Source organism: Astatotilapia calliptera, chromosome 23 (assembly GCF_900246225.1).
Source record: "Astatotilapia calliptera chromosome 23, fAstCal1.2, whole genome shotgun sequence".
Taxonomy (NCBI): Eukaryota; Metazoa; Chordata; class Actinopteri; order Cichliformes; family Cichlidae; genus Astatotilapia; species Astatotilapia calliptera.
The window spans coordinates 23,951,994-23,975,117 of record NC_039323.1 but is presented as its reverse complement, the minus strand read 5'-3'; the positions used below and the strand labels follow the sequence as shown (position 1 = coordinate 23,975,117).

At 42.6% G+C, this 23,124-nt stretch overlaps 1 protein-coding gene across 1 annotated transcript in view; it reads right to left on the bottom strand.

Annotated features, from left to right (window-relative positions):
• Positions 1 to 5,038: 5,038 nt before the first annotated feature.
• LOC113016113 (fibronectin type III domain-containing protein 5-like) overlaps positions 5,039 to 23,124 on the bottom strand; it is a 67,140-nt gene continuing 49,054 nt past the window's right edge. The window contains exons 4-7 of the mRNA XM_026158669.1: positions 14,260 to 14,362; positions 8,904 to 8,993; positions 8,529 to 8,695; positions 5,039 to 5,702 (exon numbers count right to left, since the gene is read on the bottom strand). Coding sequence (XP_026014454.1) covers positions 5,661 to 5,702; positions 8,529 to 8,695; positions 8,904 to 8,993; positions 14,260 to 14,362 — 402 coding nt within the window. The 3' untranslated portion in view covers positions 5,039 to 5,660. The remainder of the gene's footprint in view (positions 5,703 to 8,528; positions 8,696 to 8,903; positions 8,994 to 14,259; positions 14,363 to 23,124) is intronic.

The window sequence follows — 23,124 nt, the reverse complement described above, 5'->3', positions numbered from 1 at the left end:
TGCTGTAGGTTCCAGCAAGTAAACTGATATTTTCTTTCTGTAATTTATTAAATGAGGATATAAAGTGGATGTTTCACATCTTTTAAAGCTTGATATTAGATGTTATGACATCATGCGTGTGCTTGACAGGCTTTTCTGGGTTTATTTTAATCACATTTGCCATAATCCGGCCTCATCATGCATATGATAGCAGTGTTAGCATCTATTCAGTCCCACGAGCTTGAGCGCCAGTGTCAGTAATGAGAAATTTCTAAGTGGGAATTATCAGCTATTCGCCCAGTTTGCACAAACAAGTTTCAAAATAATGCCCTTTTGATGAGTTTTAATTAGAGTGCACCGGGACCAGAGGGCCCCACAATGACCCGCCAGGGCTTTAATAATTATGGTAAGAAAGGAGATAATTAACTGATGGCTGGAGAAATTAATCACATCGACCACTTGTGAGGAAGGAAAAGTTCAATTATTGATATGAGAGGGCAGGTCTGACTAATTTAATATATTGTTATTTAACATTTTTTTTGATGTACAGCTGATTGCAAGTGGAAGTCGTTAAACCTGAGGTTGTTTTTGAAATGCGGATGCACTAAAATGACTACCTGCAGTCGCTGATTGATTCTCCAGGGCGCTCTTGGTGACTTTTAGGGGCGTCCGAAAGTGAAAAACCTTCATTTAATGGGGGAAATAATGGTTCAGACCTTTCGGGGGCCACTCTTGAACCTTCTCCCATTGAACAAAAGGTGTCCTGACATTTACCTGGGTCATTGGCAGGCTTTGTGCCTCGCAGCGTGCAGACGGGAAGTTCTTTTAGCTGCGTTTCAATGGATACCTGCCAGTCAGCCGAGAATCTCAACTCCACAATCATTCTGAAGCCGAAAGGAGAAGAGGAACATTAACATCAATAAAGAAAAAAAAATCCCTTCTTCTCAAACAAGGCTTTTTTGTTTCAAAGAGCCACCGATTGGCATGACCAAATATCTCAATGAGAGGAATGTGCACTGCAGTTTAGTGATGCTGGCTACTTCTGATTCCTCCTACGCAAGTGAAAATTGAGCAGTGTCTTTATGAAGAGTTTCCTAATCTTTTGCCTTCCTCAGACTGTGTCCATGATGTGTTTCTCCCTGGCAACAATGCCTCCTTTCACGTTGGACTCGGCACAGTGAGTCATTCAGCTGAATGTCCCTGGCTCTGAATGATTTTGAGTGGGCTGACCAAATGTGTTGGGAGATTCAACACTGAAACAGCTCTTTCTCTCTGAGAGACTGGATGCTTCACTGTCATTTTAGACATATTTTGTTAGAGTTCTGCAAGGCTTTCATGGAGGCATGCAAGGTCAAAATGTTATAAGACTCCCAGGAGAGTTGTGGTTTCAATCCAGTAACACTTCCTGTTGCTGGACGTTTAAGTTTTAACTCTTTCCTCAAGAGGTTCAGGACTAAATATTTTGACCGGTAGAACATTGGTCGGCTTTATTTTCTTTACTAAATGTCTCTGACGGTGAAAAAAATATAGAGATTTGATAAATATTAAGGCAAAATAAATAAATACAAAGACTTCTTCAAAAGTATGTCTGACAGTTTGCTGAGATGGCTTTGCCAGGTAAGGCCCTGCTCTGGAGCTTGTGGGTTTTAATTCTTCTGTGCGTCAATGAGTTTTAGGCAAAACACATCATGAAGACTGAAGAGCTGGAAGAAACTAATTTGAAGTAATTGTATAAATGAATCTAGCAGTTAAAGAAATGCCTGTTAGATTCTGGTCTTATAGACCTTATAGAAACTTGGAGTTTGGATGTTTGTGAGTTTCATCCTCTCAAACTCAGACCAGTAAAAGTCCCATTTCTGTCAGTATAAAGAAGTTTAACAACACATTTAATCCTTGAGGTCACCCTTAATATGAGGGAAAAAGAGCAATTTCCACAACACATCTCAGTGTTTTCTACATGATAAACAAATGTTGGAGTAAACGAAAGAAATCTGGCGGCACAACTCTTTAATTGGAAGAAAACATGTGTAAAATTGCACATTACAGTTAAGTGTATAAGCGTGTACAATGGATACTGTGCAGTCTCTACACAGTGTATCCATTGGGCAAGCTAATGTGTGCTGGTTCTGGAATATTTTAGCCTATTTATATGATCATCTGACTGGTGGCATGACAGATTGTTAATTTGATCTTTAATTTCACTTCAGCTTGAGAAACATGTGAGGGTATCTTACCGAATTTTAATTGGATGGAATAAAATAATTTAAAAAATACATATCTGGTCAGGATATGTGTGGGTCGAGCGTACTGTAGAGAACATTCGAACACCTTTTAAAGGCAAACCATAATGACTTCTTTAAATGTCAGTGTGGAGGGTGCTGTTATGTATGTCTGATTAAAATCTCATTAACTGAGAATGAATCCCTGGCACCGGCAGGAAAGTGGATGTTTTTTTTTCCCTTTTAAAGAGGAAATGTGATGGGAGAGTCAGTACAACATTAAAGAAGAGGATTTATCCACAGTCAATGATTCAGTCAGCAGCGCTTGATCGATCCTGTTCCCTCGCTCCTCTGCCTCAGTATTACCACAGACTTGTCGCAGACTCCCTCAGAGCATCAAAGAGGATGACGAGCCCCGGGCAAGCCGTGATATTTCAGACTGTTGGTGAAGGCGACCTGCCCTTTACCTCCGCAGTCACTGAGGATTCCTCCACTCCTGTCTTTTTGTTTTTAGGAAGAGAGGACAAAACATTTCAGGAACATATTTCACTTTTAACTCAGAAGGTCGACACGTGCCTGAGGTGGAAGCCCTTCCTTCCTGTGACCTCTGACCCGGAAAGCCTTACAGCTGCAAATCACGCTCTGTGTGAGGTGAATTAGTGACATTTCCCTTTATTCAAATGAAGCAGAAATATACACTTACTTCTGAATGATATGCAGACCTTGCCTCTCGTTAACTGCAGGCCAGGTTCTGATGGTGTTGTTCATCTGCTAACGTGTGAAGAATGGGATGAATAATCCTCTGAAAAGAGGATAGTATTAAGCTAAATTCTTTTTGCTTTGAAAAATAGATGTTTTTAGATTCATAATCAGTGAAGTCACTGAAATCTTAGAGAAAAAAACTTTCTCAGATTCTCCATGCATCAGAGCAATCCAGTACAATAATAGCATTAAAACAAACAAAGAAAAAAAAAGCTCATTTTAAATCTATGATCTCGTCTTAGATGCTTTACCTGCACGGACAGAGATGCAGATGCACAAATACCCCTGCAGCTTGCAGAACAAAAAACTGTATGTGATGGAGTTCAGGCGCCACCTTGTGTCCAATCTGCATACAGCAGTTATCAAAATTGATATTTGTTTAAGTCCATTTATAAAACATGGCAGATAAAAGCTTCAAACTCAGTCTTAGCTCCATCAAAAGGATTTTTCTGTTTGAGCAGCAAAAGTGTCACGTGTTTATGTGCACTGATGCAAAACCTTATTGATGTTAACATCTGCACTCCTGCAAACGGTGCCTATTGATTAGCTGGTGATCTGCTAATCATCCTAATGCACCAGTAGGCTCACACTGACAACATTTCATGTTAATTTCCTGCTTGATGAACCCATGACAGAAAATAATGGCTTTGCAGATAATAGCATTTGATGCAGTTTGATTATGTACCCTGGCCTAAAAGCTTTTTCAGAGGACCTTTCCAAAGACAGAAAGTTTGGCTTTTGGCACGAGAAAATTCACTAAGTGTCCATATTGTGCATAATGGCAATGAGATGTCATCTATCCAGATATATTATAGGCTTTAAACTCAATATACTGCAACCAGTATACTGAGAATACATCATCCATCCCAAAATATGGCTTACTCTTATGAGGTTACTTGTCATTGGTTGGCTGTATTGCACAAACCAATAAGAATTTAGATCCACTGGGAACAAGGATCAGGTCATTTCTGTGTGCGAGTTTCACTAAAAACTGAACAGTTCTGCAGCAGGAGAACAAACAGCTACAACAGCTGGTTGTGTTGTAGATGTTTACTAAACTTACATTTTTTTAAACAAATTTAGACATAAAGAAACGTCTTTCTAAAAGTGCCCAGAGGACAACGTCCAGGGATGTCTGGTGTTCAGAGAGTACCTCTAATTGCTTCACATTTTGTTTTCTGTTGGCAAACGCAACTGCAAATGGTTTTCTACCTAGAGTTGATGTTGCTAATGTTGTGATTTACCAGACACTTTATTGGGTACACTGGTTTGGCCTTTCATGATTAGAATTTGATGTTCAACCACATCCCAAATGTGCTCAATGGGATAGAGATCTGGTGACTGTGGAGGCCATTTGAGTACAGAGAACTCATTGTCATGTTCAAGAAACTAGTTTGAGATGATCTAAGCTTTGTGACATGGCGTGTTATCAGAAGATGGTAAACTGTGGTCATAAAGGGATGGACATGGTCAGTAACAATGCTCTAAGCTGTGGTGTTTAAATTATGCTCAGTTGGTACTAAGGGGCCCAAAGTGTACCAAGAAAATATCCCCCACATCATGACACCACCAGCAGCCTGAACGGTTAGTACAAGACAGAATGGATCCATGCTTTCATGTTGTTACACCAAATTTTGACTCAACCATCTGAACGTTGTAGCAGAAATTGAGAATCATCAGACCAGGCAACATTTTTCAAATCATCTACTGTCCAGCTCTGTTTGAGCTTATGTTCAGTAAGTCATTTTGACCATGTCTACATGCCCTGAGTTGCTTGCACTTGATTGGCTAATTAGAAATTTTAATGCTTAATGAGCTGTTTATCAGACATGCATAATGAAGTGGCCATTGAGTGTAAGTTAAGCTGTAAAAATAGGTGTTTTTGAGGGACAGACAAGGTTTAGAGCTGTACTTTTAAGTGGCTCAGATAGAAATAAAACCTTTTAACAAAATCCGAAACAACAAGAGAAGCTGCTGGAAACTTCAGGTGATATATCTTGAGAGTTGTTCACATCATTTCTGCTTTTAGAAACTCTGAGAAAACAAAAAGCTTAAACTTAATTTAAAAGGCGATCACACAATTTCAATGATTTAATTAAACTAATTATGAATTGTTTTACAATGTAAATTCCCCACTACCACCTCCTACATTCAAATGCTTCTGTGAATTACCTTTACAATCACCTTCAGCCTATGTACAGATTTGAATTGCGATGCTAAATTACCGAACATGAAAGTAATGTGAATTAATCCCATTAAATAACCATCCAGACAGGATTTCAAACGTGTGGTTCTACAGCGGGTAAAAAGAAAAAGGGATGAGCTGAACACCCGAGATGAAAGAATGTCTGCTGAAAATGAATGAGTCTGAGGCGAGTGGGACTTGGCACACGGTCGGGCCGACATGCTGGCAAATATTCACACTTCAGTCTTTGACATCAGAGAGAAGAAAACGGGAGATTAGTTTGGCCGCACTTCAGATGAGTCCAGCTTCCTTCCAGCTGTTTCTGAGCCCCCCGAGTCTCTGGCCACTAGAGAGCAGCAGCCGTCCACGGTCTCCGCAGCATGGCTCCTCGCTCTCATTTCAGTCTGATTTGCATGGAGTGGTTCCTTACTCGGCCCATATTTTACAATAGATTGGACTCTGAGTTTGTAAATCCTCCTCGCTTGTCCAAGAGGCTCCGATCCGGCACCCGCATCTCAGACCCTGATGATGCTGATGGAGGAGGAGGCCCTGTGCAGCTGAAAGAGAAGGAGCACACCATGAGACGTGAATCACAGACCACAGCATGTCATGCATGTCAGAGATTTACTTGCCAATCAATGAGCGAGGGTGAGCAGAGAACTAACTGCTCCCAGGAGCTTTTTATTTAAAGACTATCCTATTTAAAGTAGGATGCTTTTATTTTGAATCCATCATTAGGCTTTGGTATTTAAATCTCTGCAGAAATCTGTGTGTGCACATATATCCCCAGGAAAGTAGACATAGCCCTAAATGAATTATTTTTTTAAAGGATTAAACTCACGAGAAGTAGCTAATAAACTGTAAGGACACTTAAAAGCTGCAGAAATGCCAATAAGAAAAGACTAAATTAAGATAAGAGTGGTGTTTTTATAATTAAATTAACCATTAAATCCAGCCAGTGCAGTTTCAGCTCCGTAAACGCTCAAAGTAACGCTGCCTTTCTCTCACTTTGACACCACTGGAAGCCGTCCTGTATGAATAAACAGTGCGAGCTGCGCGCGGTGGGCGGTCAATTGACCCGTACATCGCGAGCAGTGAAGTCACAGGTTCTCGCAGCGAGAGAGGCCAATTAGAACGGGAAGTGTGAATTAACTTCCGACAGACAGATGCCCTGCCAAAATGTTCCGGGACATTCTCTCCACAAACACTCTTTGATACATATAGACAGGCGATGGATTAAAGGAAAAGATTTTAAAACAGAGCGCAGCAGAGGACAGAAATCTGTAAACTCCACATTTATGATTTGGAGTCACACAGGCTGTCGCTCACTTCAAACTTACCATGCCACATAGAAGCTTTTAAAGGACTCAGTGGCATTGCATCTAAATGCACTGGCTGACCATGGTTCATTTTGTGAAGGGCCGTATTTTAATCCAAGCTGTGAACCTTTCCCAAACCAAACTGACTGTCTCCGTCACATTAAAGTAAAAACAGCATGTCAACCTCTTTGCGACCAGAAAATTGAACTAGAAAACTAGAAAAGCTGGTGATTGCACTGCATTTTTTCATGATCGAGTGCTGCAAGTAGTTGCGACACCAAAAGCATGAACACTTTTGATTGCCTGGAGGGAGGCAACCTGTCTTGAAACAGACTGCAATCACTCTGAGACCACTTGGCAAAAGTTTGCAAATGATCCTAAACGCAAATTCAGAAACACAGATTTCCAGCATTCAATCAATCTAAGTCAGTCTGCACCAAATGAGCATGAATCTCTGTGCAACATGAGACTCAACTTAACTAGTACTCCCCCTTGTAAAAGCAAGGCTGCTGAGCACCAAGATCATTTTGCAGTTAAATGAGTCATGAGAGCGTCTGCTTCGCGAAAATCCGCTGGCAATGAGTCTTTCACATCGCTGTGGAGGAATTTTGTCCCACTCTTCTTTGCAGAATTGTTTTAATGCAGACACATTGGAGGGTTTCCAGCATGAACGACCTGTTTAAGGTCAGTGCAAAGCATTGCAATCTAATTTAAATCCAGAGTTTGACTTCACTCCAAAAACATTTTGTTTATTTCTGCTGGTGTGTCTCTGATCATTGTCCTGATGCATAACCCAAGTGCTCTTGAGCTTCAGGTCTTGAACTGATGGTCGGACATTCTCCTTCACGATTATCTGGTAGAGAGCAGAATTCATGGTTCTATCAGTTACAGCAAGTCGTCCTGAAACAGCAAAGCAGCCCCATCACACTACCACCACCATGTTTGACGGTTGCTGTGATGTTCTTTTTATGAAATGCTGTTAGTTTTATGTCAGATGTAACAGGACTTGAACCTTCCAGAAAGTTCAGCTTTTGTCTCGTCAGTCCACAGAATATTTTCTTGGGGATCATCAAGATGTTTTTGGTAAATGTGATACAAGCTTTTGTGATCTTTTTGGTCAGCAGTGGTTTTCTCCATTTTTGTCCAGTCTCTGTTTTATTGTTGAATCATGAACTCTGACCTTAACTGACACAAGTGAGTCATGCAGTTCTTTCAATGTTGTTGTGGTTCTTTTGTGACCTCCTGGATGAGCCATCGAAGCTGTTGGAGTAATTTTGGTTGGCTGGTCACTCCTGGGAAGCTTCACCGCTGTTCCAAGTTTCCTGCATGTGTGGATAATGACTCTCACTGTGGTTCACTGGAGTCCCAAAGACTCAGAAATGACTTTTTAACCCTTTCCAGACTGATAAATGTCACTGACTTAATACATGATTTAATAAAGGGGGCAGTTACTTTTTCACAGCACCGGGATTCAGGCTGCTGGATAGTTCCTTATTCTATTAACGCACATAATCTGTGTCCTCTGTTTCCTTCCTCTTAATGACCAAAGTTTTATGATTTGTTGTAACCTTCCTCTGAGAGTTTGTAATGAGGCCGTGAACGTACAGCCTCGCTTTCTCTACTCAACACCACAAGTGAAGAAATGTTCTTCTATCTGATGTTATTCTCTGCACCAGTAATCTTGCAGATGACGAAATGGGTGATAAATGAAATGTGGCCATTAGGGGGCGCTGCAACCAGGACACCTGTAGCTGGTGTGTCTAATTAAAGCTGCTCGCATGTGGAAAAACAAAAACAAATCGTCTGCCTGTTCGCTTTAACTGAGGAGATGCTCAGCAACAACTGAATGGGCGTTTGCGCTGCTCTCTGTTTTCAGCCCGGCTGTTTTATATTTAGCTGCGATGGCAGTAGCTCTAGTTGCTAGGAGATCTCTGATGCAACTACAAAGACTCTACAGAGGAAACAAAATACTCCTGGCAGCCAGGAGCGAGCGTGCATTATAGAGGAGTTCTGCAGCAAGACGAAGAGGGGAGGAAGAGGAGGAAGTTTTAGTAAATGAGTCACCCTGCTGCTGCGGACGGCTCCGTTGTGGTAGATGGGCGAGCTGCCAGCTGAGGCATTGTAGTAGGAGGAAGTGGCTCGGACCAGCGGCCGCTTGGCTTTCTCCTTGGTGCCGTTGGAGTCGTTGTCTTTGATGATGTCGTACTGCCGGCAGAAAAGGGCGATGACGGCTGGCGGTGTGGAAAGCAAAGAGAAAAGAAGTCAAAAACATCCCTCGCTTGATGAGTTTGCGGTCTCAAGCACTAGATTCAGGTCATATTAAATTAACACATGAATTTTATTGAATACATTAAGGCGGTTAACGGAGTTAGAAAGGAAAATTATTCAGAAGAGATGCTTAGAGTGTCCATTGGATGGTGTCTGTTGGTGCAAGCTGACCTGCCCACAGCAACAGCACAGTGGTGATGATCAGCAGCTCTCCAGTCTCCAGTTGTGGAGTCATACCCAGACCCTCCATCGCTGGCTCATCTGAGGACAAAGACAAGTCTGGTCAAACTCTACTCAACAGAATATACTACAGTTCTATCTTCTACCAGCAAATCCCATTAAAAAAAATAAAAAAATCTGAAAGGCTCACAGTACGTTTAATGTGGACTATTTTTAGTAGCGGATTGATCCACATTTTCTGTTGTTTTCATGGTAATAATGCAACATGTGAGTCAGTGCAACAGTGTGACTCACTGATGTGTTTTTAATGACCACCACAGTGAAGCTCTGAGGCACACAGGAGTAACATGTACGCTATGACACTTTGTAAACACAGTACTTAATGGGCTTTTTCCCCCCAGATGTTTGTAGTTGCTATGGCTACTTTACAGGTATTATTTTTACTGCTACTGTTCCACCCTTATACTACAGTGCTATGCAAAAGTCTTGAGTCAACCCTTTCTTTATATCTTTCTAGGAAAATGTGATCTACTGAAACGTGCAAATATATGAGGCAAAAACAGAGTTTGTACAACTCTAATGAGTTGTGACCATCTTTATTCTTCAGGACAGTCTTAGGCAGCTGGAATAGTTCTCCAGGCTTCTTGAAGGACATTCAAAGCTCTTCTTTGGTTGTTTCTGCCTTTTGTTCCGTTCTCTGTCAGCATGATCCCACACTGCTTCGATAATGTTGAGATCCAGGCTCTGGGGAGGCTAAATCCATGGCCGATAGTGTTCCACTATGTGTTTTTCAATCGAGGTATTATTTTACTGCATTGGCATTGTGTTTAGGATCATTGTCATGGTGAAAAATGAAGCTGCTGCCAATCAGATGGTTTCCAGATGGTATTACATGATGGATCAAAAATTCATAATTCAACAATTATGACAAAGATCGCCAAGATGTCAGCCTTTCCTCCCTGTTTCCCTCCATTAATGATTGCTTCCTGACAGCCACGCTTTCACTGAGACCATTTCAATGAGGCTTCAATGAACAGTAGCTGGATCAGCTGAAGGTCCAGATGCATTTCTCGTGTCCTGTGTCTGTTAGGAGACCTGGGTCGTTGACCCAGAGTTTTGAGTTTTCATTATTGTTGAACTTTGACTTAGCCATTTTTTATCATTTCTAGTCTTTTGGTTTATTTGTTAGAGTTCTCTGTCCTATGGTTTATGTATCTGTGTTCTATAGTTGCTCTGTCTCCTCTGTCATCTTTATCCCCTTGTCAAGTCCGCGTCTCTGTATTATGTTTCCTGTTTTACTTTGAAAGTCCCTGATTTTGCTTCCCTTGTCTCGTTAGCCCTGATTTGTCCCAGCTGTGTTTCCCTCCTGCCTTCCATTCCTTGATTGCGCCCTCTGTGTATTTAAGCCCTGTGTGTTCCTCTGTCTGTGTCACGATCTAGTGTCTTATCATGCTGTGTGTTCTGCCTATCAGCCTGTTTGGTTTTGTCGTTTTCAGTTTAGTTTTTGGTTTTTATTTTACAATAAATCTAAGTTTGAGTTTACATTCCATCTCTGTAAGTCTGCACTTTGGGTCCTCCTTACCACCACTCCTGCCTGCATACAGCCTCACCTGACAGTGTCAGGTCTTTGCTGGATTTCCCCCCCCCTGTTTCTTAAGAACGTGACTTTTAGATAGTATTCATCTGCTGTACTTGTCCAGTTTCCTCAAAATTTTTAAGGACAGAGTGCACACCATGCTGAGATATGCCAAGCTTTCAGCTATATCTCTTTGTGAATCACCTTTCTGGTGCAAAAATACTATTTTATGTCTGTCAAACTGTGTTATCTTTGATATTTTTCACAGATTCGACCAAAGAAATTGAAACAAATGGTGTGTTTTTATGATAGGTTGCTAATAACAAAGTAACTAAAGATACAAAAGAACTATGCCTTTGAAGTAAAACACAAAGACATGAGGAGTGGCTCAAGACTTTTGTATACTGAATAACGCGTACAACATTACAACTACATCATTTTATTATTATTGCCAGTGTCTGTGAAGGTTCTCAGTCATCCAGGTCAACATAGTCTAAGGAGCTTGGAAAGAAAAGCGTCTGGACTTCTTTAAGTTGCTTCAAGACGTTTCACCTCTCAACCGAGAAGCTTCTTCAGTTCTAGGGTCAAATGGTGGAGAGTCCCAGATTTTAGCCCTGTGGGAGTATCCCCCCCGAGAGGGACAAAGGACCCCCTAATGATCCTCTACCTAATCACATGAGCCAAGTTGTGAAAATAGGTGTAGCTCACAATCAGCCAGGCTTTCGTGTGGGCTCATTGTGAAACCTAGCCCCACCCTATCATGTGAGTACCTGAGTTTAGAAGGCCCAGGATGTGCGTGGGCGTTAAGGCGTCTGGGAAGGGATCTCAAAACTGAATTTTAGATAGCAGACAGTTGGTGTCGTAAAGCCCCGCCCTCTGTTCATAGATGGTTTGACTGATGGCCCTTACTATAAAGATTTGTTTTGGACTTTACGTTTCCCAATTTTGCTTTAAGTTATAAAGTTATTTTGTTATTTACATATGGCCTAATAATTATCCTTATTGCTGTTTTAGATGCTTCAAAGGATAGTTACAGATTTCTGTCAGAATCTGCAGATTATACAGTACTCTTGAGGGTACACCAGTACTGAAGGTCCAGATACACTCAACTCAAACGCTGCTCATGACATCCTTCCATCTCGTATTATTAAAGATGGGTTTAACATTATCGAGCCCTGTATTCTATCATTAATTAACCTGTCATTGTTATCGGGTTGTGTTCCGGCTGCTTTTAAACATGCTGTAGTGCAACCTATACTCAAAAAGACCTCCCTTGATCAGAATTATCTCGCTAACTTTAGACCCATTTCCAAACTCCCATTTCTGTCTAAAATCCTAGAGAAGATTGTTCATTCCCAACTTCAAACTTATTTGGATGCAAATAATATCGAGGAAAAATTTCAGTCGGGCTTTAAGCCACGCCATAGCACGGAAACTGCATTACTGAGAGTCTTTAATGATCTTCTCTCAATTGCTGACTCAGGGCGCCCTGTGGTGTTAATTTTGCTTGATTTGTCCTCTGCTTTTGATTTGGTGGACCATAATGTCCTTTTAATGAGGCTTAAACATCTGGTGGGCATCACGGGCAGTGCCCTTAGCTGGTTTAAATCCTATCTCTCAGAAAGGTCCTTTTCTGTCACCATGGGTACCTACTCCTCCTCCATTGCCCCTGTTACCCCTGTGTCCCCCAGGGGTCTGTGTTGGGTCCCATGCTGTTCTCTTTATACTTGTTACCCTTGGGCCGAATCTTTGATAAATACAATATTTCTTTTCACTTTTATGCGGATGACATTCAAATCTATTTTGAACTGGCTGAGGATGTCACGTTGTCGTTGCAACACTTCTCCGATTGTATGAATGAAGTTAAAATCTGGCTACTGAGCAATTCCCTCATTCTAAATGATAAGAAGACTGAAATTGTAATCTTTGATACTCCCTCCTCTCAGGCTGAACTAATTGGTATTCTCAGGCCCTTTGCTGACTCCCTTTCTGACACTGTGAGGAACCTGGGTGTTGTCTTGGACAGTTCCTTCAAGTTGCACAAACATGTGTCCTCTGTAGTTAAATCGAGTTTCAATAAATTACGTCTAACCTCTAAGGCCAAGCCCTACTTACCACGTAAGGACCTGGAGAAACTTATCCATGCCTTTTATTACATCAAGGTTAGATTACTGTAATTCCCTTTACACTGGTCTCAATTCTGCCCTTGTTCACAAACTGCAGCTCGTTCAAAATGTGGCTGCGCGTCTCTTAACTGGAACTGGCAGGTTTGAGTCTATTACTCCAGTTCTTTCCGACCTGCACTGGCTCCCTATTAAATTCCGTATTGATTTTAAAATCATATTGCTCACTTTTAAAATCATAAATAACACCGTGCCCAGCTATCTTACGGATCTCCTCAGCTTTTATACCCCTGGGAGAGCGCTTAGATCAGCAGGTCAAATGCTCCTGGTGCGACCTAAATCTCGGCTCAAGACCAGAGGTGACCGCGCATTCGCCGCATTCGCCGCTTTCGCCGCTTTCGCACCCTACCTCTGGAATAACCTCCTTCTAGCTATTCGGGCGTCTGATTCAATTCAATCTTTTAAATCTCGATTAAAAACGTATTTGTTTAGCCTTGCTTTCCCCGCCTCCTAGAGCCCGCATTTTTAGTGTATTGTAACTTATCTTTTTCGCTTTATTAATGTTTATAATGTTTTAACCTTCAGCCTTTTGGGTTGTGCCTACTATGCCTGGTGTATTATTGGTTAGTTATGTCTCCCGCCTGTTAGTATATTTTATTTGTTTTTTGTATTTTGTGTTTTGTACTTGTATTTATTATTGCTCTTAACTCGTTCTGTGAAGCACTTTGGCATACAGTACCTGTGGTTTTTTAAATGTGCTATATAAATAAAATTGTATTGTATTGTACAAATAAAATGTTCACATTTCTCCAACGTTGTCTTCCCAACAGTTTCACTAACATCTACACTGGATGGCCAGGAAGCATTCACGATGTCTTCTCCGGCGCTGATAATTGGTGTCTGTCTTGTGTCAGTGACATAAGACACGGATTTAATGCGACATGACCATTCAAACAGCAGTCGCTTTCTAAAACATCAGATATGTATCGGATTCAGTAACACATATGAAAGTAGCCCAGATCGGATTTGAAAATATCGGATTTGTGCTGTTCACACTGTCATACCATGATCGGATATGGGTCGCACAGGGTCAAAAAAGTCGGATTTGATGTGCTTTCGCCTGCCATCTGAACGTAGCCATAGATGGCTTCTTTTCCTCCTATTTCAAACCATCTGTCTTCTCTGTCCAAAATTTGAACATTGGCGTCCTCAAAAGAGTGACCTTTGTCCTTTAGATGGAGATGGACCGCTGAGTCTTGTCCCGTCGAGGTGGAGCCATGCGTTTGTGAAGTGGCTGTTTGGTCTCTCCAATGTAGAGGTCTGAACATTCCTCGCTACACAGTACAGCATATACTATGTTGCTAAGTTTGTTTTTAGGAGTTTTGTCTTCGGGATGAACCAGTTTTTGTCGGTCTTAAAGTCCAGACACATTTCTTTCGAAGCTCCACAGACTATTATTGCCAGTATTTAACATGTGCATACACACCTTGAAAACTTGACTTAAAACAGCGTTTCTGAGACACCAAACTTCTGCGTACTTCATGCAACAATAAAATACCTCAGATTTGTGTCTGTGCTGCTGAAACACGGCACGTCATGTGTTTTACTTTAGGAAGCTCCCCTCTGGAGTGTGTTTATGAGCACTCACGGTGGTCCAGGACTCCGGCTGGATAATGGTCGGTCCTCTCCAGAGTCCTGAAGTGGACGGCACGGCTGGGTGGGCTGTCACCGTGCGGCCCAACGGACTGCACCTACATCCAACAAGGGGGAAAAAAGTATTTAGAGGGAATGTTAAGATATTTTTAAGCAAAGGTAGAGCCAAGCTGATGACAGCTGAGCACAAACTCTGGGTGGATTCTTACAGTGGCATTAACAAAGGACAACATTATGCAACGATGGTAAGAAACTGGCTGCCGAGGGTATATTTAGTGAGCGAGCGGTGCTTTGGCTTTTGGCCGTGATCCTGAATGATCATTGGAGGACGCTGAGTAAAAGCTTGAAAGGCAACAGAGAGAATATGAATTTAAGCTATAAGCTCATTTGGGGACATTTTCAGTCACTGGGAAAGATTATAAAATTAGGCTTTGTGTAAAAAATAAACACGTGTTAATGGTGTTTCACATTCAAATCGGGCTGCAGTGGAGTTTTGTAACAGGAAGCACTCAGTTTAATGCACACACAGGAAAATCAATCAATCACAGAGATAAAATTACATCCACACGAGGTCTCAATGTGCCACAGATGCTCTCTCCACCTACACAACACAGCCAACGGCAGTATGCAGCAAGTTTTCTGTGGAGTGTATGAAGTAAGTCCTTGAATTTAGAGTGTTTGTTCTCCTCTAATTCTACAGTCTGATGCCTGCAAAGTGTCCTCTGCAAGCTCTAATCTGTCCCCTCATCCTGGATAACAACACCCAACTCCATTGGGAAATTCATCCTTTAATTTTTAACCTCCCCGCACGCCAAAGGGAGGTCAGAGGTCAAATTCAGCCCCCTCTGGACCTCACCGGGCAGCAATGCATTGCTCAATGACACTTTCGCAGGACATCTGTCTGCTGACGAGCACATTGAAGCAAGTCCTGCAGCTGAAGGACAGTCTGCAGTCTGCGTCAGTCTGTTAGGCTATAAAAATTTTAATAGCACCACGATAATGGAGTCACATTAGAGACTCCCTCTTCAGAGAGGAGCTGCAGTTTTAGTTTAAACTTTCAGAACAGAGACGTGTCACTGTTTAGGTTGATCAAACACTGACACTTGATTTAAGAAAAAATGCTTTGTCATCATCTAAGAAAGTTTCTCAGCTGTGATGCAGATGATCCATCTATTCGCTAACCAAGCATTAAATGATACTGAAATAATTAACATAATTAAAATGGTAATTAATGTTTTTATGAGAGGTTCAGCAGTGTTTTTCAGCCATGGATAAGCAATTTGTAAGGTTGCCAGGTTGTGAAAATATCAAATTATTTTACATTTATGTGGACTTGTGCTTAAAATATGAGTTTATAATCAGCTTTCAGCTTCATTACACTGAGTAATACATAGATATACAGTTTTGGTCAGACGTTTACATCCACTCATCATAGGCATGAATGTCGTGGTAATTTTGGGCTTTTAATTATTTCTTGGAACTGTTCTATTTCTAGGCTGGGATGATTGTACAGGATAAATCTTTAATGACTTTGAAAAACAAGAACTGGGTAAGTTTCAATTCAGTTATCTATTTATTTTGGATTTTTTCTAATCCAAACAGGCTCAAAAATATGCATACACTCTTAAATCTTTTACTAAATGGTGCTGATTGTTCTATGATGTCTTTTAACTCACAAGGCCAATTAACTTCTCGTTAGTGATCATGACTGTGTACAGCTGGTAGTTTCTCTTTGCAGTATTAAAAGGATTTGTTTGACGGCACTCATTAGGCTGACCAATACTCGGAACAATGGGAAAGTCCAAGGAACTCAGTGAAGATCCAAGAAGGAGAACTGTAGATTTGGGAAGGTTGTGAAGGTCTTGCAGCCATTTCTAAACAACTGCAGATTCCAAGATCAGTGATTCAAACAAATGTACATAAGTAGGCTACAAGTTATTCAGATGTGTCACCACTTTGTTGCTACATCATGAAAATAATGTTGATCGTGGACCAACATTATTATTACCTAAGAACGCCGTACCAGCTGTCAAGCATGGTGGTGGCAGGTTCATGCTGTGGGGCTGTTTTGCTGCCAGTGGTACTGGTACTGTCACAGTCTGGCGAGGGCAGACTGTATGAATTGAGAAAAGGACCCAAAACGCAGACTCCAAGGAACAGGGAACAGAACTTGAAATGTTAACAAAAGGCAAGCCGTTTAATATGGCTGGTAGAAGAGATACAAACAAAGGGCAAGGCAAACTGAAGCAAAATTAACACAAACCTAAACTGGGGAATCTAAACAAACAATAAGAAAAACCTAGACAAGAAACTTGGAAGCATGGCATGGCATAGGAAACATGGCGTGGACAACAGACGACCTGACAATCACACACTGAAAACAGAGGACTTAAATACACAGGAGGTGATTAGGGGAAGTGGAGACACATGAGGAAACAGCTGACTAGGATAAACATAATGATGCACAGGCAAGAGTAAAACTAACCGCATGAGCACAGAACACAAGACCCCTTTTTCAAAATAAAACAAGAAACATGCAGACTTAGACACGACAACCAGAACTTGACAACGTAAGACACAGACATGAAACGCATGAAGAGCAGGGGAGATTTAACATGGTTGGAAACGGAGGGGGAAATAATAAGAACTAGAAACACTTAGGCATGATAATACAAACTTGATAACATAAGACACGCAGCATGAAACACAAAGGGTGAGGGGAAGCTTAAATACAGGGGAAGAAAACACAAGGAGTCTAATAACCAAATGAACTTAGATAACCTAATGAACAAAATAAAATCAAACATAAAACGCTGGGTCAAAAGACCCAGGACCATGACAGGTACACTGCAAGAAGTTGATGGAATAATGAAGAAGGATGACCATCTCCAAATTCCTCAAATTCACCTCAAATCAGGACAATGATCCCAAACAGATCAAAACTAGTTGGGAATAGATAAAGCAGGCTAGCATTGAGCTTCTGGAATGGCCTTCCTAAAGCCCCGACCTCAATCCTGTTGAAAATCTCTGAACTGGGCTTAAAAGCCGGGTCTGTGCCAGGAAACCATCCAATTAGAATGAGCTGGCAGAAAGTATAATAGGTGAGTTTTGAAGGTAAAGATATTTGATATTAAAGAAGATATTATATATATATATATATATATATATATATATATATATATATATATATATATATATATATATATATATGTAGGTATAGGTTGCACACACAGTAGGTATATATATATATACCTACAACCACGATTACCGACACTAACAAGCTGATCTACAATACGGCAGCAGTGATCAGTGAGATGCTTGGCTACAAGTTGAACAGCGACAAGGGGCAGTACCCTCCATGGAGAAGGAGGCTAGAGGGCAAGATCAAAGTAGCACGGAGGGAGGTTAGCCAACTAACGGAGTTGCAGAAAGGTGCGACAAATAAGGTGCCTAAGAAATACAGCAAGCTGTCCATACCTGAGGCCTTGGAAACTGCCAAGCAAAGACTCACAGCCTTGGCCAGCCGCTTGAGGAGGTACACCAGAGAGATAGAAGGCAGGAGAATAAACCAGCTGTTCTCCACAGAACCAGCAAAGGTGTACTCTCAGTGGCAAGGGAACAATAAGAGAACAGCACCACCAAGGCTGGAGACGGAGCAATACTGGAAGAGCATATGGGAGAAGGACGCAACCCATAACGGCAATGCTCAGTGGCTAGAGGATCTGAGGGCAGACCACAGCGACCTCCCTGAACAGGGTCCAGTAACCATCACAGTGGCAGATATCCAAGAAAGGGTCTCCAGTATGAAGAGTTGGACAGCACCAGGGCCCGACATGGTTCACGCCTACTGGCTGAAGAAGCTGACTGCACTCCACGAGCGTCTGGCAGCACAAATGAACCAGCTGCTAGTTAACGAGAGACACCCGGAATGGCTAACCGAAGGCCGGACGGTCCTGATCCCCAAGGACCCCAAGAAGGGACCGGTCCCCTCCAACTACCGACCAATAACCTGCCTCAGTACTACATGGAAGCTCCTGTCAGGCATCATATCGGCTAAGATGAACAGGCACATGGGTCAATACATGAGCGGGACACAGAAAGGAATTGGCAAGAATACCAGAGGCGCAAAACACCAGCTACTGGTAGACAGAACAATCAGCCGAGACTGCAAGACCAGACTGACCAACCTGTGCACTGCCTGGATTGATTACAAGAAGGCCTATGACTCAATGCCCCACAGCTGGATACTGGAATGCCTAGAATTGTACAAGATCAATGGGACCCTAAGAGCCTTCATCAGGAACTCAATGGGGATGTGGCGTACAACACTAGAGGCCAACTCCAAGCCCATAGCACAAGTCACCATCAAGTGCGGGATCTACCAAGGAGATGCTCTGTCCCCACTGCTGTTCTGCATAGGCCTGAACCCCCTCAGTGAGATCATTAACAAGACTGGCTACGGATACCGACTACGGAACGGAGCAGTTGTCAGCCACCTCCTGTACATGGATGACATCAAGCTGTATGCCAAGAGTGAACGAGACATCGATTCACTGATCCACACTACCAGGCTATACAGCAATGACATTGGAATGTCGTTCGGACTGGAGAAGTGTAGTCGGATGGTAACAAAGAGAGGGAAGGTAGTCAGAACTGAGGGGATTGAACTACCAGAATCAGAATCAGAATCAGAATACTTTATTGATCCCTGGGGGAAATTATTTTTTGTTACAGTGCTCCATTTTAAACCAACATTAAGACAAGACAGACAATACGCTAACTAAGAATAGTACAATATATACCAGAAGGCAACATTGCAGACATAGAGGACAGTTACAAGTACCTGGGGATCCCGCAGGCAAATGGGAACCATGAAGAGGCCGCTAGAAAAGCTGCAACCACCAAGTACCTGCAGAGGGTCAGGCAAGTCCTGAGGAGTCAGCTGAATGGTAAGAACAAGATCCGGGCCATCAACACGTACGCCCTGCCCGTGATCAGGTACCCTGCTGGGGTAATAGGCTGGCCAAAGGAGGAGATAGAAGCCACTGACATAAAGACAAGAAAGCTCCTTACCATGCATGGAGGGTTTCACCCCAAGTCCAGCACCCTGAGGCTGTACGCTAAGCGGAAGGAAGGGGGCCGGGGACTGGTGAGTGTCAGCACCACAGTCCAGGATGAGACAACGAACATCCAAGAATACATTGGGAAGATGGCCCCAACTGACCGAGTGCTCAGTGAATACCTCAGGCAGCAGAAACCCAAGAAAGAGGAGGGAGACGAGGAACCATCATGGAAGGACAGGCCCCTGCACGGTATGTACCACCGGCAGATAGAGGAGGTGGCTGATATCCAGAAATCCTACCAGTGGCTGGACAAAGCTGGACTGAAAGACAGCACAGAGGCACTAATCATGGCAGCACAAGAACAAGCTATGAGCACAAGATCCATAGAGGCTGGGGTCTATCACACCAGGCAAGACCCCAGGTGCAGGCTGTGTAAAGATGCCCCAGAGACAATCCAGCACATAACAGCAGGGTGCAAGATGCTAGCAGGCAAGGCATACATGGAACGCCATAACCAAGTGGCCGGCATAGTGTACAGGAACATCTGTGCCGAGTATAACCTGGAAGTCCCGAGGTCAAAATGGGAGATGCCCCCAAGGGTGGTGGAGAATGACCGAGCTAAGATCCTGTGGGACTTCCAGATACAGACAGACAAAATGGTGGTGGCTAACCAACCGGACATAGTGGTGGTAGACAAACAGAAGAAGACGGCCGTAGTGATTGATGTAGCGGTTCCGAATGACAGCAATATCAGGAAGAAGGAACACGAGAAGCTGGAGAAATACCAAGGGCTCAGAGAAGAGCTCGAGAGGATGTGGAGGGTGAAGGTAACGGTGGTCCCCGTGGTAATCGGAGCACTAGGTGCGGTGACTCCCAAGCTAGGCGAGTGGCTCCAGCAGATCCCGGGAACAACATCGGAGATCTCTGTCCAGAAGAGCGGGGTCCTGGGAACAGCTAAGATACTGCGCAGGACCCTCAAGCTCCCAGGCCTCTGGTAGAGGACCCGAGCTTGAAGGATGAACCGCCCGCAGGGGCGTGCTGGGTGTTATACTGTATATATATATATATATATATATATACCACTTGGTGTTCGCTCGCTCTGCGGTAGAGTATCACTTCCTGTTCCTGCTCAAACACAGTGGTGTTTCTGAGTAGCTTATTTGCTTAGCAATTTAATTAACAACTTTTAAATACATTCTTCTTTCATAGTATAATCTTCACGTGCTTCATCCGAAGCACACTTTCTGTGTACTCACTACCTAATTTATAGCCAAAGTATTCACTCACTGTCTCTGTACTGTTTTGCTAGCTTAGCTTAGCTCGTAGCCGACTCGTTAGCACCATGGCTACTTCACCTGTCCCTCCTGCACTTTCTTGCTCATTGTGTCAGATGTTTAGTTACTCCTCGGCCTCCTTTAGCAATAAGGATATCTGTAACAAATGTAGCATATTTGCAGCTCTGGAGGCCAGGATTACTGAATTGGAGACTCGGCTTCGCACCCTTCATTCACCCATAGCTAGCCAGGCCCCTGTAGCTGGTGCAGCCGAAGATAGTGTAGGCCCCGCTAGCTGTTCCCCGGCAGACCCCAAGCAGCTGGGGAAAGAGGGCGGCTGGGTCACGGTGAGGAGGAAGCATAGTCCTAAACAGAAGCCCCAGGTACACCACCAACCCGTTCATGTGTCTAACCGTTTTTCCCCACTCGGCGACACACCCGCTGGGGGTCAAACTCTGGTAATTGGTGATTCTGTTCTCAGACATGTGAAGCTAGAGACACTGGCAACCATAGTCAATTGTCTTCCAGGGGCCAGAGCAGGCGACATTGAAGGAAATTTAAAACTGCTGGCTAAGGGTAAACGTAAATTCAGTAAGATCATAATTCACGTCGGCAGTAATGACACCCGGTTACGCCAGTCGGAGGTCACTAAAATCAATATTGAATCGGTGTGCAACTTTGCCAAAACAATGTCGGACTCTGTAGTTTTCTCTGGTCCCCTCCCCAATCAGACCAGGAGTGATATGTTTAGCCGCATGTTCTCCTTAAATTGCTGGCTGTCTGAGTGGTGTCCCAGAAACGATGTGGGCTTCATAGATAATTGGCAAACCTTCTGGAGGAAACCTGGTCATGTTAGGAGAGACGGCATCCATCCCACTTTGGATGGAGCAGCTCTCATTTCTAGAAATATGGACAAATTTATTAAACCCCCAAAATATGACTATCCAGAGTTGGGACCAGGAAGCAGAGTTGCAGTCTTACACGCCTCTCTGCAGCTTCTCTCCTCCTGCTACCCCCCCAAAAACCCATCTCCATAGAGACTGTGTCAGCTCCCAAACAGACAAAAAACAAACTAAAAACCAGCAACAAACTACGGTGGCCCCTAGAGACAAAGCACGTACAAACTCCAAAACACTTACAAATTCCAAATAGCACGCACAAACTCCAAAACACATGCAAACTCCAAAACACGTACAAACTCCAAAACATGTACAAAATCCAAGACACATGCAAAATCCAAAACATGTGCAAGCTCCAAAACACTTACAAAATACAAAACACATGCAAAATCCAAAACACTTACAAACTCCAAAACACATGCAAGCTCCAAAACACTTACAAAATACAAAACACATGCAAAATACAAACCACGTACAAAATCCAAAACACATGCAAAATCCAAAACACGTACAAAATATAAAACACATGCAAAATCCAAAACACATGCAAAATACAAAACACGTGCAAAATACAAAACACTTACAAAATACAAAACACATGCAAAATACAAAACATGTACAAAATACAAAACACATGCAAAATACAAAACACTTACAAAATACAAAACACATGCAAAATACAAAAAACGTACAAAATACAAAACATGCAAAATACAAAACACGTACAAAATACAAAACACTTACAAAATACAAAACACGTGCAAAATACAAAACACGTACAAAATACAAAACACGCACAAACTCCAAAACACGTACAAAATACAAAACACGTGCAAAATACAAAACACGTACAAAATACAAAACACTTGCAAAACCCAAAACACATGCATACCCCAAAACACATGCAAATTCCAAAACACAACGGAAGTGCTCCAGGACGCTAGGGGCAGTGTTGAGCTTTTGTTACCTAGTAACTACACAAGCCAGGAAGTACCAATGACCGGATTTGGGGTCTGCAGCCTTAAAGGCCGCATTTTAAGGCCGATTACGTCACAGCGACACGACGAAGACTGTCCCAATTCAAAGGCTGCTCTCTCTTTTTCTTTCTCTCTGATTGTGGAATAAAAGTATGAACATGTGTTTATAAGTTACACTTGTGTTTGAATCCTGCAGCTTATCACACATTTGATTTCTATGTGTGACACCTGCAAGTGTCCAGAGTGAGGACAGACTGAGGGACCCACTGCTGCACATCATCTGTGAGGCTTTGCACCCCTGATGATCCACCAGGACAAACTCAGCAGTATGTGAGGAAGAGGAGGAGGAAGAGCCAGCAGCAGCTGACAGATGGAGAGAATAGACAGACTGTTCCCTGTTTGTGAAGGACTGCTAAGAAAGTTTAACATAACTAATTGTCTGTCCTGAATCAGTCTTATTAGGCAATGTTCAAATAATTTGATCATTCCAGTGTTTTCAGTGTGGGAGAAAGTACCCAGGGCATTCAGGTTACACACTATGAAAGGAACCAACAAGTTTAATGTTCAGAAAAATAAAGTATGTATCAGCAGCAGAATGGAGCTAAAAATAAATGTTTGTTTCAGTTCTATGAAGCTTTGAGTATTTT